At 32.2% G+C, this 17,330-nt stretch overlaps 1 protein-coding gene across 1 annotated transcript in view; it reads left to right on the forward strand.

Moving 5' to 3' along the window:
• Positions 1-17,330, forward strand: part of LOC134853453 (uncharacterized) — a 216,532-nt gene that overhangs the window by 109,623 nt on the left and 89,579 nt on the right. The window contains exons 5-6 of the mRNA XM_063869452.1: positions 8,679-8,720; positions 10,111-10,422. Coding sequence (XP_063725522.1) covers positions 8,679-8,720; positions 10,111-10,422 — 354 coding nt within the window. The remainder of the gene's footprint in view (positions 1-8,678; positions 8,721-10,110; positions 10,423-17,330) is intronic.

Consider the following 17,330-nt stretch of genomic DNA (forward strand, 5'->3'; position numbering starts at 1 on the left):
TACAGTTAATCCTTTTTTTAGAAGTCAAGCCAATCAGTTGATCACATTCGAACAGGCGAATCAAATCGGAAAAATAAGAACGCTTCGGTGCTTTTTGGCGTAGTTTTCAAAAATTGATTATTAACTCTCGATTTTTGCTCTTGTTTGTAAGTCATTTAAGATTTTTTCAGAAAAGACAAAATATTATATCATAATTTGCAATACATTTGAACAGAGGTGGATCAATGATTTTCTCGAGATGGGTGTGTGGTATTTCAAAAAAAATTCGGAATATTTTTCGACCTTTTTTAAGGTCGATCCAATTGATATTCTGAGCGTTCCTAAAACACTATTAAGATCCCATTTTAATTAAATTTTCTGCGCTGCGGGCAATTTTTTGACAGAACAGGCCAAAAAAGCGTTTTTAGGCATTTTTTGGAAAAATTTAACCAAAAAAAATTGCGTTTCTTCAGCGCGCTTCCCCCTCAAAATAAGTATATTTTGGCGCCAAAGGCGCCTTTAGAAATTTTTTAGGGTCAGTCAGCTATAAAATAGATATCTCAAAATAGTACAAAGGGGGACTCTTTTGGTCGGGAGGGGGTCGAATCCTTGAGGGGAGGGGAAGGCGTAAACCCCTCCCCTAAATCTGTTCACACACGGAGTAATTAATTCCGGAGTTATTTGCTTTATAATTGAGTTTCTGTCTGTGATCCATTCAAAGATAGTTTTTTCTGTGATCATGTTTTCCCCGCAATCTTTATTGTTTTTAAAATTTGAAAAAAGCTCTCTTTGTGTTTCGCAGCAGTTTAATTCGCCTTGAGCTTTATGTCGTAACAATGAGAAACAAATTTGGACAAGCTATTGTTCACCTGAAGCTAGAGGTTAAGCGAAAGCAATCTATAGTCGCCTTGACTAGTATAATTGCTAAAATCGTCAAAGAAATCAAAGATAGCATGAAGTAATGTTGCAGCTTCAAACACTCATTATTTGATCATTTTTGAAATCCCAGGGCCTTATCAATGAGCCTGCAAAATGTTTTTAATCTTTTTTTTCAAAGTTTAATACTGAAGCCATGCCTTACATATTAGTTCAACATATATGTAATAAAACCGTTCAATCAACTGCAAAATAGCCAAATCTTAGCAGACACTCTGGAGTATCCGAAAAATTGACCTTATTTGAGCTTGGAACTTTCCTGAAAGATATATTCTCGTATCCATGGGAATTTCTGTGCAAGATCTGAAACTCTTTATTTCTTACATAAGTTGATTCTCAGATCTGAAATTCTTTATTTCAGATCTTGATAAGAATTAAAAATTTCAGATTTTAAATGGTAAATTTCAGATCTGAAATAACCTTGAAAAACAAATTTTCAGATCTGAAATCAGATCTGAGAAATCTTCTGTTAAATTATAATTTATGAATTTCGAGCAAAAATGGAGTTTTTATTTTTGATGTTTCTGCAACACAAAATTATGTTTAGATTAACTAGAGGTCAGAAAAACTTCCGAATAGTTTCACGAACAAATTTTTTTGAACTAAATTTCTTGTTCAACTGTGTGTAAAAGTTTTTAAAAACTGTAACAACACCTATAAAGTGTTCAATTTTCAGGTGTTATTTATGTGTTATCAATGCTTATCGCATGCTTGGGGAAACATACTTCGGCAGTTTCAACAGTCTCAAAAATAGCAAATATTGTTTCAAAATCATTGATTTTTCCGATCTGAAATAACCAAGAACAACTAAATTTCAGATCTGAAATTAGATTTGAAATAGATTTTTTTTAGATCTGAAATAACCAAGAAAAAGAAAATTTCAGATCTGAAATAACCAATCCCTAGAGTATCCAAGCGTTATTTAAACATTTCACAACCTATTTCAGATCTGAAATTTAGATCTGAAAAAGATTATTTCAGATCTGTGTTAGAAAAAATACTGGGTACGGGTTATGATTTTTAATCGATACTCTTAAAGATGGTCGTATCGGGTCAAAGCCCTGAATAATTTTGATTGAAATTTAGGTTCACTATTGGAGTAGTGTTAGGATACTTTTGGATACCATGCCCTCACGCTATCATGCTATGAAAGTAAGGCACAAATATTATAATTTACTAATAAAAAGTATCACTTAGACCAGTTAGCATGCCTCAAATCAAGGTCCGCTTACAGTTAATGGCGCGCGTTAATTATCCCATACTGTCCGAATTTGCAATCTTTAAGCCCTCATACTTTAACGAAAATTGATCACAGCTAAAGTATCTTTTTGAAATTGTGCTAAGAGCAACAACGTCATTCGGTTAATTTATAAAAATTCCGTCAAAATGTTTGCTTAGAATTCCAAGCTGGTCTGAAGAAAAACGCCACCCAGAGAATACAGTTTTGTCATTTTTGTTTGAAAGTCGAAATAATAACAAAACAATGGTCATCAATTATTTTAAAACTACTTTTTTTGATAGTTTGCCCATAAAGTTGATTGTTTTGTTTCAATTCTCAGAAATTCTCACACTTTAAGTTCAACCGGTCTTCTAAATTTTTGAAATTTTCATTTATTTGGGCTTTTACAAGTTATGGGTGTTAGTTTTTGCTGTATTCAGCTTATGGTAATGATCAAATAAAAGATTAAATCACTCAGATATGTTAGTATTACTATGTTTTTAACTTGTTATAAAATGTCGAGTACAATGCTTTTGAAATTCTTTGTTTTTACAAAAAGCAATTTTACAAAGAAAATTTTTTGATGCTCTGAAACGTTCATAAGTCGTTCTGCTATGCAAAAAGAGAAAAAAAACTGAAATTAAGTAAGAGTAGAGATAGGAATGCAATATAATTCTGTCGAGAAATTGTCTTACCTTTTTCGAGACATCCAATTTCGTCGAGACTTCCAATTCCATTGCGATCTCGTGAAAAAAATAAACTGGAGCGCATTTACCACATATGATAAGAAATCGGCCACCGTAGTTTGAGCATATTCGAGATTTTTTGAGCTGAGCACCAAAACATTGTTAGAATCTACAAAACTATGCATGTTACAAGAATTCAGCGAAAACTGAAGCGTTTGCGTTTTTCCAAATAGGTGATCAAAATCATAAGTATGCGCTAACTTATAGTATGCGCTTGAATATGAATTTCAAAATTTCCCATCTTTCTGTTTCTGATACTGGACTTGCAACGGAATCTGAAAAGTTGTCGCAATTGCTTGCAGCAATTTTTAAAACTTTAATGCGTTTTGAGTTTTGATGCCTTTTCCCGAATACTGGCGAAAAAGTTTTTTATCAACTTCAGAAGAAGACTTTTCCTTGTCAGTTTCTGTGGCTCCCCAGTTTTTAATTGTCCGCACTCAGTAAAAAAAAGAAAATCATAATCGATTATTCTACAATTATAATCGTAATTTAAGCAAAACTATGATAAATTAAAAGCGCCAATTTTAGATTTTTATACGATTTATAATCCATTTTAATTATAACGTTTTTGGTGACAATTTATTAAAGTATAATCAAATATAATTGATTATAGTTTTTACGAAAATCCCTTATAATCTCTTATAATCTCTTATAATCTATTATATCTATATATTATAATCCCTTTTTCTACCAAAATAATATTTTACTTGAAAGATGATATACAATGGACTATGATTTAGCTATTCTGCATGAAAACACAGGAAAATTCAAGCTTTTTTTGGGCCGACAGAACTGATTTTCCGAGCTCTCCCAAAGCACTTAAAAGACCCTGTTTTGGACAAATTTTGTGCGCCGCAGGCAAACTTTTGAAGAAGCAGGCCAAAAACGGCTTTTTTCAAGGCATTTTTTGGAAAAGTTTCACCAAAAAATCGCGTTTTTTTTGCGCGCCTCAAAATTAGTTTTTTTTGGCGCCAAAGACCAAATGGTCCGTAACCAAACGTGTATACCTCAAAACAGTACAAAGGGGGAACCCTTTGGGTAGGCAGGGGGTCGAATCCCTGGAAAAAGGCATCCCCATGCAATTTTTCAAATGCAATTCAATCAATGCCATTTGTTAAAGACAAAGCTGCATTTAACAATAAACAAGCATATTTTTTAAAGTTTCATGCTCTAACTTTTCATTGATTTTGGTTTTTTTTTCTGAGATCTCTTAGAACATAATACCCCATTTCGCAAAAAAAAGGCAACTCGCAAAAATAGGTACCCGCAATCAGTAAAAAGAGAAAAAAAATAGATTATAATGGTTTTTTATTGTCAGTCTCAAAAAATTTCAAAAAGAACTGATTTTAATTGATTAAAAAATGGATTGTAATGTTACTATTTTTCGAAACAAAGAAAATCATTATAATAGTTTATAATCGATTATAATCGATTATTTTTTAAAAAATGAAATTTTATTGATTTATAATCCATTATAATGGATTATAATCTATTTTAATTCAACATTTGTCATCGCTTCATCACATTTTTTTTGTTTTATCTCGTTGTTGTTTTGTGTGCTTTTCAGTTGTATCAAAAATTTCCAAAAAATTAAAAATTGTCTAAAACGCCTTTTTTGGCCTGTTTTTGGATAATTTTGCCTGCAGCGCAGAAAAATTGATCAAAATGGGGTCTTTATAGTCAATTAGGAGAGCTCAGCAAATCAATTTGGTCAACCTGAAAAAAAATCGACAAAATTTTGAAAATCCGCCCCCCCCCCCTTCCTCCTCCGCCAAGAAAGTCCGAGATCCGCCCCTGTTTATAGCCTAATTTTTTTTACTGTTTTTTTATGCAGAATAGCTAAATTAAAATGCATTACATTTGTTTTTTTGTGAGATAATATTTTTATTAAAAAAGGGATTAGAATCTATTATAATAGATTATAGGAGATTTTCGGAAAAATTATAATCACTTACAATTGATTATATTTTATTAAAATGTCACCAAAAATATTATCATTATAATGGATTATAAATCGCTTAAACATCTAAGTTTGGCGCTTATAATTCATTATAATTTTGGTAAAAGTACGATTATTATTATGATATAATCGATTATTTCCTTTTTTAACAGAGTGCGGGTAAATCGCAATATACTCACCGCCGCATTCGCGCCAATGTGTTGTGAGCTAACCATCAGATAGTAGAACTTTGTAATTTTGAGAGCCATTTAGAGCCATTTATTTCCAGGAAATTGGCTACCTTAAGCTGAAATTCGTAAGTTTCACCTTGAACTTCAAATCTAACAATTTTTTTAAATTTTGCGAACTGTCTTTTGTTACGAATTGTCCTTAATTACGAGTTGTCGTGGTACCCTCAAATTCGGTCGGTTTGATACTGGGGTACTGAAAACAGTGATTTTGAGATACTTTTCTTATATTTATGTTCCATTTGTTATACTGAACGCCGTTTGATTAGTTCATTTTATTCTGACTTTTTCTGAAACTTTTTAAAGAGCAATTTTCACAAGTTACATGAGTGGTCCTATAATTACTCTTTGTTGCAACACAATATAATAAAAACACTACAATGTAAAATTTGATTGAAGTTGCTTTTTGACCGTGAACGTTGAAGATCTTTTTAAAAAGTTCAAAGACTCTCTCTAACTGGATGGTTAATTTGCTACTTTCATCTTAAATCTTGACATAAGAAAAACAAATTTTATCAAAAAATGTCATAAAGTTAAATTAAAAACCAGCTCAACCAAACAATTTTATGGCCGCTTGAATTACAACACCGCTATGACCACGCCCTAAAAAGTTGTAGAAATATTACATTTCCAGTTCTGCTAACAAGCGCAGGAACTGATAAAACATGTAAAAATTAAAATAAAAAAGGAAAATCATGGCCAGTGCATATAAAAAATCAAAGGAATATTTGAAAAACTGCAAAATTAAACCAAGTTACTCCGAAACATTTTTTAAAAATCATTGGCTAAACGCAAGGGCTCCAAAAAGTAGTGAGCACATTTTTCATAAGAGATTGATAATTTTAGCCATATAACTGTTTGTTCTGCTTACGACTTATACCATACAAGTGTACAGAATGTTCCGACTGAATATCCGCATTATCTTACGGTAAGACACGTGATAGTGAACAAAAAACTTTGCCTAGTTAAAAATTCTTTCTCTCTTTTTTTGGCCTATCACAGAGGCATCAATTAAAGACATCAACTTTTATTAAAAGGTATCAATGATTTTGTTCGATCATTTCTGGCACTATACAAAACCCTGAAGTTTATCCAACAAAAAGTTTTCGCAAGTAACGCTGAAAAAAGTGAAATTAATCAAATTTTCTAAAAAGAAATTTGAAAATGAAAGATCCTTTTGGTGAAACTTTGAAAAATCATGCTGACTTTAACCCTAGTTGTAATCGAAAAGAAAGCAAGGAATGGTGCGGTTAACAAAAATAAATTCTCTTTCTTGTTATCTCTGAACTATTTTAGTTTTTCGTCTCACAAAGCTCATAATGAGGAGCTCTCTCTGTTGCTAAGATTTTTGCCCAGGCAGACGATATGAAAGTTGTTTGCTCATAGATAAGAATTTCATCAAAAATTATTTTTGTTGCAGGATTTGTTAACTGAAACTCCGAACTGCAACTTTGGAATAAAAATAGTGAGAAAATTTGCTCAATTTCCCAATAATGGCACTCACTATGCAAAAAAAACTTAGCCTTTCAATTAATTCTAGCCAGGCCAACAGTTTGATATTGAAAAAATATCTTTTATCCCTCCAAAAAATTAGTCTGAGGTTAAAGAACAATCAAACGAACTCACACACGGAACATAATTGTTAGCTTAAAATTTTTTTGAAAATTTTGAAAATTTTCCGGAATGATTACTAGAAAAAAAAGTTCAGCTACTTTAGTGTTGTCCTCGAGCCTCGAGAGACTATTATGTGTCTTCAAATTTAGTTTTGAGATTTGAACAACAATATTGTGCTTCTTTTGGATCAAATTTTTTCAAACATTTTTTGATACCATTGGAGATTTTGATTTAATATGTTTCCACGCTTTTCTCAGCTTTTTGGTCCTAATTTTAACAATGAGGTCCTGGAGCATTGAATAACATGTAAAAGCAGAATTCAAAAAAAATGTTCTCATTATTTTTTGTCAATGCAATTTACTGATTGATACATTGAATAAATAATAAAATTGAAAAGACAGCGGTTTAAGGTCAACGTGCTAGTTTTCAGAAACTTTTTAGGATGTGCTAAAATCTTTGATTTTTTATTATAGATTTTTTGTACCGTTTTCGCCCTTAACGCTATGTTAAGAACGCTTTGTAACTCTCTCCGTATTCCAAGTGTATGATAAACTTTTTTACGGCTGCAATGAAAGCATTACATTGCAGAATCTCTTGGAGAAATTTCTAAAGTTGGAGATAAATTTATTCCGACTCAGATATTTTAAGGAAATTACTACAAAAAAATATGGAGGTTTTGGGTGGTTTTTTTTTGTTATTCTCGCGTCGTTACAGGTATTTATTGAACCAAATAGCTCGCAAAAACTTCAATTGCTGAGAAAATGCTAATCCTTAGTCTTTTTGTCATATCAAATAAACAGATTGAAACTGTTAAGATGCGTTTTTCTTTCGTGCCACTAACTGATATTAAATTATAGCTATAAATCTTAGTTAATTACCAAAACCTCATCCTCGTGTTTTTGATATTTTTACAAAAATGACTTTAGAAATATAAAGAAAACGTCGATTTTTTGTTAAGGCCAAGTGCGTTTAGTAAATCGAAGTTTCAGGAAATTACCATATCAGTTAAGACCAATTAGCTTGCTGCAGTATAGTTTGGAGCAGTTTTGCGACGCGTAAAAAACTGTGCCACACTTTGAATTCAGAAGATAGAACAAGCAGTTTGCATGGTATCATGTCAGATTAATTGAGTTGTGTGTGTACCCGGCAGGGCACTTGTAGATCCCAGGGATCAATCCCACCTGTGAGTAAATAAATTTTTTTGGAAACTGGTCATAAACAACCCCACCGAGCTACAAAAAACCCCAGCATAAAAAACCACACCGAGCAATCGGAAATCGGAACGAGGATATTATTTGCGGAATCAAATTTGGTTCGAATTGTTTTTTTGAACTACAGCAACAATTGTAGTTCATGACAAGAACAATTTCTTAATTCATTATCTGTTTCATATTTGGTTTGAGGCAATAATTTGTCCATTACGTGTAAACATCCCACATGTGAAACATCTGAAAAACCAAAAGGCGTTGCGAACATCCAAGAAACGCTTTACAAGGTGAAAACATCCGAATTTTTTCAAAAATTAGGGCAAAAATCAGATTTCTGTCCTTCGTTTTAGTGAGCTGTAGTGGTCGAATGAAGGCGGATTGCCGCAAGTCGCGCTAACGAGGTGTGAGCTTGCCATCAGAGGGTGGGATTTTTTTATTGACAAATCGAGCGTATTATTGACAATCCTAGCGTCATTTTAATACATAGTTTTTATATAAGTTCGGATCTTTAACATACCAGATGTCTTCAAATGGTTTAATTGCATAATTTATTAATGCATTTTTGGTTTCCTGATTTGGTCCGTTATTTTTCGGTGGTTTGATTTTGTTGCGTCGATTTCCTTGCCTACCACCATTTACTCAGTTTCGAATAAAAAGTAATTTTTTTCCCGAGGATCTACAATTGAAATAGACATTCTTCATTCTGTGCTTTAATAAATTCCGGAAAACATTGAAACGCCTTTTAAGGAGAGATATGAATTGTTGCCTTCATTAACCTTTTTGTTTCAGGAAAAGTTTTCTGCAAAATCAGTATAAAAGTTCATAAATTTGGTAATTTCATTTTCACTTCGAGTTTCCAAGTTTAGATTTAAATCGCCCCTTTTTAATTTTCTCTATCTGTTTTTTCAAGATAAATGAAAAAGTCAAAAAGTATTAATAAGATAAAAAACGGAGTCGCCCCCTCAGGTCAAAGTTGCTGAGCTCTAAGCTCAATTATGATTGGCTGAAAGGTGCTTGTTTAAACTAGCTTCTTTTTTTTCAAGATAACTGAAAAAGTCAATAATACTCAGAGATAAAAAAAAAAACAAAGTCGCCATCTAACGTCAAACTTGATGAATTCCAAGCGCGATTCCGATTGGCTGAAATTTTATCTTACTGTCCTTTTTTATCTTATTTTTGCAGTGTATAAGTATGTAGCGGTGTGTGTTTTGTGATAAGCAGCTATGATTGCTTAATTTGATAAGGGGAAAATAATAGGGAAAACTAGAATCGTTCCCCAATGGTAAAAGGTAAGAAAAAATGGGATGAGGCCTAGCGTGCAAAGGTAATGATGATCGCAAGTCTTTACCTGAGTCTTTGCAAAAGCAGTGAAATGTTTTCTCCTATCATTTTTATCTTCATCCAATCGCATTTCAGGAATCTATTTTGACAAACAATTCCAAAAAACGCAGATGTATTTTTGATTTAATGTTAATTTGCCATCTTTCGACTGTATAATTTATCGAGAATAAAATTGAACCGGCCCCTTTTTAAGAATATAATGGCGACAAATTCAACTGCCTGCTGTGAAAAATTATAATTTCCCCTTTAAATAGTTAATAAGGACGTTAAATTTTGAATATCCGGTCAATTTATCGAAGAGACATGCTTAAAAAAATTCAAGATCTCAAATGAAAGGCTTACAAAATATCCCCTGACAATTTTCCCTCTAACAGACAAACAATTCTGATTAGCTGATGAAAGACCTAAGTTCGCTCCCATGGCAATGTGATAAATCTTCAGCCACATTGTATCAACAATTTTCGATCGTTGCCAAAATCGACTATCAAATTCAAACCCACATTAATGTTTTCAAACAATGATTTCGAAGTTTATATCTTTTACTGTTTATCACATTTTAGCCATATCACAATTATACTCAATAATAATTAGCCCGCTGTCAAAAAATGACATATTTTTGCTCAAAACCGCAAAAAGTGTTAAAAAGTATCCGCGATTTTTGATGAAAATTTGCTTATTACACGAAGCGAGACCATCAAAATGCATTCACATGTTCTACTTTTAATTATGACCTCGGTTTACTGTTTACTAAGCTACGAGAGTTCATCAATTTTGGTTGTCGGAATATTAAACCCAACCGGGCCCCCTGGTTTTCGGGACGTATCAGCCCGGTCGGCTTTACCCGACGACGTGTTACTAATTCTCAAAAATGATGCTTTAGCTGCAGTTCTGGAAGAGCCGATGAATATTTCGACAAACTCGGCAGTGATCTGCTGGCAGAAACCAGTTGCTGACTCGCAAGTTAAACTGTACACTCTCAAAGTTGAAATCGATTCGGGAGACATCAGTTCGTCGGGTGGGAACACCGTGTTTTCGGCGGATGTTCCCGCGGGTAAAAACGAAGACCGGTTTTGCCAGTCCGTGGATAACTTGGAAGAAGACACGAAGTATGTGTACACAGTTATTGCAGTGCATATTAATGGACTAGCAATACAAAACGTAGACAGAGGCGCCTTCAAAACCAAAGCAAACTGTGAGTATTTTTGAAAAATTGAAAGGTTCTTACCATTAAATGGAATTAAAATCAAATTGTGCGGTTGCCGTCAATCATTTTTTTTAAGTTTCTCCAATTTTTGCAAAGCAAACACTATTTCATTGATTTTCAACGTTACTCAAAACATTCAGGGCATTGCGCTGATACGAGCAGTCTTGTTCTAATTGTTTTGACTACTGAAAAAAAGGAAGAGTTTTACTCGGGTGTTTTAATTTTTTCTTTTTCTGTTTTCAACGCAAAATTAGCTATTACGTCTAATACTCGGAATAGATCGAGTGATGTTTCATATTAAAGCCCTTTAACCTTGATTCGAGTGACATTAAAATTTTTCCAAAGTTTGTTTCGCGAGAAACTGGTTTAAAATTTTTGATTATTTAGTCTCAATTCGCGCGAAAGCGAGCGAGTAGGCCTACAATAGAAGAATAGCTTATTAATGCTTGATTTAACCCGTTAAAACTTGATTTTGTTCCTTTAATAATTTGAAGTTTTCAACGCCATTTTGTGATTAAAAAACTTGCAAAACTTTCTGAAAAATCGTTGTAAAAAGGGTTCCCTTTTTTATAATTTTTTTTGTTTTTCTTGTCAGTTTTCTTCGTTAAGCATAAATAAGACATAAAATAAACTGAGCATAAATCTAAAGAACGACAGAAATTAGTTACATTAAAAAAACTGTAGAAATAAAAATTGTAGTGATAATTAACTAAGGGTCAACAAAAGTGGGCTTTCAGAGTCACCAAGTTACGAATTTTTATTGAGACAGTCAAAATTTCAGGGGATAAAAACTTCACTATTTTTCGTTTTCTTAACTTCATGGCTGCGCTAAAACAAAGATTAATCGTTGGCTGCGCTAGAAAGCCAAACGTTTGCGACAGCAATTGATTTGCCAAGAAGACTTGAAAAACAAAGAAGAAAAACGAATTTACTTTTTCTTTTTTTTTTTAGTTGAAAGGAAAAACTATCAGATTAAAGCGTTTTTTGAAAGTAGTTATACTATCTTAAATTTTTGAATTTTGTTAAAGCATCATTTACAAAAATTCCATCTTTCATTTCTAAAGTACCTATATCTACTCGTTTAATCCATCCACTGGTTTTAAAAAAAATTCTTTGAAAATTATTTTCCGAACTTCTCATGATGAAAACTTTTTTTCCATTTCTCTTTTTTTCATTTCAGCTTGTTGAGAAGTCCTTAGGCCTACAGTTTCAAATAAACTGATGATAAAGCGAAAACATGTTGACTGGACGTTTGCAGTCAGGTTTGATTTAATAGATTCTCACAATTTTAACAGTTAATTTCCAGGATTTTTAAAAATGTTTGTATGTTTTCTCAAAACAATATTTTTTGATAAGACTAAACGCAAATTTTCAAACTAAAAAATGCTTTATTCAGTCGTCTTTTAAATTGGATACTTTGAAAATTTGCTGCATTTTTTTGGATGTGACATTTGAGTCATTAGAAAAGCTTCATAAATGAATGAAAGACATGCTACTTTTTAAGAATTTGAAAATTGACCAAAAAATTGATTTCAATCCGTCATGATTAGAAAAAGATGCAACCATACGGCCGTAAAAGGAAATTTTTAAAGAAGTTACGTCGGTGATTTTTTATTGAACCATAAAACTTGCAAAGTCTTTCCATTTCATCATTAACGTTTGTCTTATGCTAGTGGAATTTTCAATGGGATTTTAAAATCATACTCGTTGGTTTTCAAATAATTGAGAAAAAAAGTTTTGTTTTTGATTTTTCCTCATTTTCTCCACCGCACACTATGCAAAGAACTAAGCGTGTTATTAGCGTCTAGTTTCGGAAAAATAGGATCAAATTGCTGCTTAAAATTCAATTTGGAACGCATTAATACGCTTGTTGTGCGTGTTATAAGTGCTCAATATATCGCAGTTTAATTTTCCCAAATTGGTCAAATTAGCAACTTTTAAAACTTTTAAAAACTTTACGACGAAGGATCACAGGTGAAATACATCTTTAACTTGAGCTTAGCATAAAAATATCTCTCGAATGGTAACAATATCTCTCAAGTTTAATGCTATATAAGGTTAAAAAAACCTCTCAGAAAATTCCGTCAAAAACGCTTGGTTAACAAGTCAAAATTGACTGAATAAAAAAAACACATCAAGCATAAATACTACGCACTTTCTTCGTAAGTCGGGAACAATGAAAAAAAAACAAAAGGAGCGCACGTGAAACAAAACACGAGCTCGGTACATCAATCTAGTAATTCTATTTAAATGAATTAGTATAATTTCTGTCAATTTTGAACCGTTCTCAGTCTTTTAAAATATTTTTCCTTTCCTGTTTCCGCTTCCGTTTCGAAATTCAATAAAATGTTGCTAATCAGAATGCCACATGATTGTTTGCGTATCCCTTTTACGTCTACTTACTTTGATTTGCATCAATAATAAATTAAATGCCAGATGAAAATCTTTTCTTAAAATATCTTTTCAAAGGAAAAAACTTTGCATCTTTGCTTGAATCATTGAAAATGAGCCAGTTTAAAATACAGTCATTTCTTTGAATAGATCAAGAAAACTTGAAAAGTCACCTTATATTTCGAATGCAAGAATTTGCGGCGAGAACATTGATGATCTTGATTAAATGAACAACTTAGATGCCAGCTGAAAATCATTTGCCCCTCACATTCTCGTTTCAAAGGAAACAATTTTGCACTTTTTGTTTGAACCATAAAAAACAAGCCTGGTGGAGACAAATCAATCAACTTTTAAATTAGTGAAGAAAATACGAAAACTCACCCAAAAAATTGAACGCAACAGTTTGCGACAATAAGCTAAAAAAGATCACTCTGATCAATTTCTGTCAGAGCAAGTTCATTTTGAAAAGAATATATTGAAACTGGGTACCGCGCAAACATCCGATATGTCAAACATCCTATAAACTAAAAAGTGCTGCAATCATCCAATTTTATAAAACATCCCTTTTCTACTGTTCGCTTAAAAGATGCTTTTTTGGCCGATTTTCAATTAAAAGGTAATCATGGTACAAATAATTTTTGCCGCCTTTTTTTGGTAATAAAAACACAACATACTTTAAATTTGAGCCGCATTTTGCATAGTGATAGGAACTCGCAATTAATTTATGAATCATTTTTTTTGCTAAATTGTAAACACCTAAATGGGTTCTCTGTTGGTTTTGAAATTCTTACGTCGTTTTATTACGTAGTTATTATATAAGTTCGGATGTTTGACATATCGGATGCTTGCACCAGACACAAGAAAATTTTATTTTATAAATCAAATGCTCGCACGCAGTGTTATTGTATAAACGATGTTATGTTAAAATTAGGTAATATAGTGAGCAGTTGGAAACTTGCTCCAAACCTTTTCTCCAGACTTTTTTTTATAATTTAGTTTTCACGAAATATTTCACCCGATGAAACTTTATTCATATCTAGACTGTTCACAAAAGACCCATTCGACGTCTTTTTTTCTTTTTTTTGCTAAAAATAAACTTAACCTGAGATAATTTACCCAAAGTTTGAATGAAATGGAAAAAATCATCACGCGTGACACAAGTGACCCCTTCATCGTTAGACATGGTATTAATTCAATCATGACCTATTTGGATACTTTGATATAATTTCTTCATTCATCCTGACTGAATAATTTTTTCAGCTGAGACTGCTGAGTCAGTTATGATTGATAACTAATTAAAACTGAAAGTGATTTCCGAGGATCTATACACTAGCCAAAAAAGACTATTTTCAAATCTCGCTATTGCCTTAAACCACCCTTTTGGTATAAAATAGGAACGTGATTTAAGTTTTGCGTGAAAAAAAATTCCCCGTTAAGCTTGATAAAAATTCCTTGTTGGATCTTTGAGACATAAAACGCTAAGCGTTGAAAGTACAACGCAATTCTTTGGCAAGTAAAAATGAAATGTTGAACGACTGATATATTTTACATTCATCATCTTTAAACTACAATACTTTTCGAAGCAAGACAAAACCATTGCAATTGAAATTGAGGAAAGCTTATTGGTCGTTTTAGTTTCGTAAAACTCAAATTTTCATGCTCGATATCCTGATCCAAATCATATGAATTTTCAGTTTTTATCTATCCCAAAAACTTTTCGATTCCAAGGGGTTCTTGGAACATTCGGTACTTTGCCTTGTAAAATGAGCACTCTTGATATTCCGACTTCCGAAGAAAGTCACGAAAATTTTTTGCTCAGCATTGTTTTTTTCTCCTGACGAGTTTTGACTTTTTATCATGTGATTTTCGACCTATTTTTTTATTCATTCGAAAGGTATTATATTGTTGCCTGAGCTCATATATAAAGTATAATCGCTTGTGATCTGTTTTTGCGAGCACCACTAAAAAAACTTGAAAGACAGCCGGAATATTCAGGGTTTTGTTCTGATACGAACAGTCTTTACTAAATATAATTTAAAAAATCCATAGAAATAAAAACATTTGCAATCGAACACTACTAAATAGACCTTTAAAGCCAATCGGAATAATCAGGGTTTTTCTCTGATACGAACAGTCTTTAGTAATTTTTTTTGAAACCCCTTAGTTAAAAAGGTAGCGAATAGACTAATATAGTTCTTTTTGTTACATCTTAAATAGAAATGGGGGAAAATTATGCTTGGTAGGTTCTTTATTCCTTCATCTTTCGACTTTTTGTTTAAGCATTTGGCGAAAATTTTATAGCATTTGAAGGATGTTGTTGTCTGGAGCTTAAAAAATGTTTCACCCGTGATAGGTTTTCACAAAGTTAAAATGGTTCGAATTTGGGATTACTTTGCTTACCATAGTTCAAACTGCTATAAGTAATGCGCGAATGGTATATTTCGGTTTAACAAAGCAAATTCAAAAAATTCAAAATGAACTGAGGCAAGCAGTTTGCTCTTATTAGTTTGTTGTTGCACGCAAAATTTTTAATTGGTTCTTTAGTTTGAAATAATTTGAGTGGAATAATTTCAAAGAGAAAACTTTGTTTTGAAATCAATATGAGACCAAACCGTGTGTCTTAAAAATTGTAAGTTGATTTCGTAACAGGGACGCTCTCTTTGTTCTTCTTTTTGTTCTTTCATCTTTTTTCTGATGATTCTAGAAAACTTTTATTTTGTGTAAAGACTTGTCTCTGGATTCCAGAGACCTAAAAATACCAAATTCTCCGCCTATTCAGTGCACAATTTTGGCTTCGTAATGACTCAAGGTTTTCTCACTTTTCTCGTTTTTTATGTATTATGAGTTTTGAAGGCTTTGCCCAGCTAAAAATAGTATAGTTCTACTTAAACTGATTTTTAATATCTATTTTTCATTTTCTCCAGGCAGTTTTTTTAATCTTAAAACGAAATAGCTTTTTTATTTTTTCAAGAACACGAATCAATTTTAGACACGTTAAAGCGCACTCGGGACGTTCAATTCTTTGCGCTGATAAATTAAGTCTATGAAGTTGATTCCTTGTTGCATTATTGTGCGATAGTAACAAATTTGGTAATTAAATTTTTCAGTTTGGCTCAAAATAAATTTCATAAACTTAGCAGGAACGTGTTTGGTGATCAATGACGCGAGCATTTCCTACATAAAAAGTATCATAAGTTTTTTAGACAGCCAATACAAGGTTATTTCCACAAGAAACTTTGGTGCCACTGTTCAATAATTTTTAGGAAGATTCTGAAAACAGAATGTTCCGGCCAGTCTTAAAATTATTTTTTTTGAAAATTCGAAAACGTTTCCTCAAAATTATGTCGCTATTTTTCTGCATGTTGTTATAAAACATCTGAACCAAAAACAAAATCTTGGGCATATTTGAGAGTAAAAAAAAGTCAAATAAGAAACAGTTTTAGTAGTAAAATGACTAGAAAAACGAAAAAAAGTGAAAAACTTTTCAAAAGTTTTTCAAATTTTTTTGCGGAATTCTTTTGAATTTTCAAGTTTCTGATATTACCAAAATTGCGTTAAAAAACTCCAAAAACTACCGATACCTGCAAAAAAAAGTAAATTTTACATCTTAAATTAAGCTCAAATAAGCTATTGCAATTACTAACTATCTTACTAGTTAGCTCAAAACTAGACCAAATATTAAATAATTTAAACCGGTTTTTCTCGAAACTGAGATAAAAATTTTCGAAATTTTTAAAGGTTGTTCGAATCACAGCTGAAAAGGCGTTAATATGATCATTTTTGGTAGCTGATTTTACGTGGAAAAAAAACTAAAACACACCCGAAACCAAAATTCCTCCCCATTTTCAATGGTCAGAACAAAAACAAATTTCGATTTTGATTGCTCCAATAAGTTCTAAGAAAAAGCATTCTCCTCGGAAACTCGTCTTTTTTATTAGACACAAACAATGATTACTAGCGAATAATTTTTAGAAAAAAGTAGTCTCTCTTTAGGTGCAATTAAGGATTCCAAAAACTGCTGGTAAACTAAAATCGCTTGGGTTTAATTGCTAATTTTGAGATTGGTAATATTAAAAAAGCCTTCACCTCCATAAAAAATCCCTGGTTTATCCTAAAACTTATCCTCTAGGTTTATTTTTGCAACAAAGTGCCAAAACAACCAATTTTGAACAGTTTTAAGTAATTTTTTATCTCTTTTTAATCGGCCATTGTTACAACTTTCATTCATTGCGTCCTGAAAGAAATAGGAGAGGCGTTGAATTTTAGTACTATTTCTCAGTTTTTAAATTTTTCAAAGCCAAGTCTGCCTTCGTTTTAATTTAGCATGGGAGTAGTTGCTTAAGAACACGTTGCATAAAAACACTTGATAAAATCCGCCTTTTCAAGTTTAAGCACCTAGAAATCTTAAGCCAAGACATATGTCGTCTCACTTTCAGTTTGTCTGCGAGCTTCAAAGGGAGCTTTATTACTACTCCAAAGAAATATAAAACCAACAATTGTTAGAA

Source organism: Symsagittifera roscoffensis, chromosome 8 (genome assembly GCF_963678635.1).
Source record: "Symsagittifera roscoffensis chromosome 8, txSymRosc1.1, whole genome shotgun sequence".
NCBI lineage: Eukaryota > Metazoa > Xenacoelomorpha > Acoela > Convolutidae > Symsagittifera > Symsagittifera roscoffensis.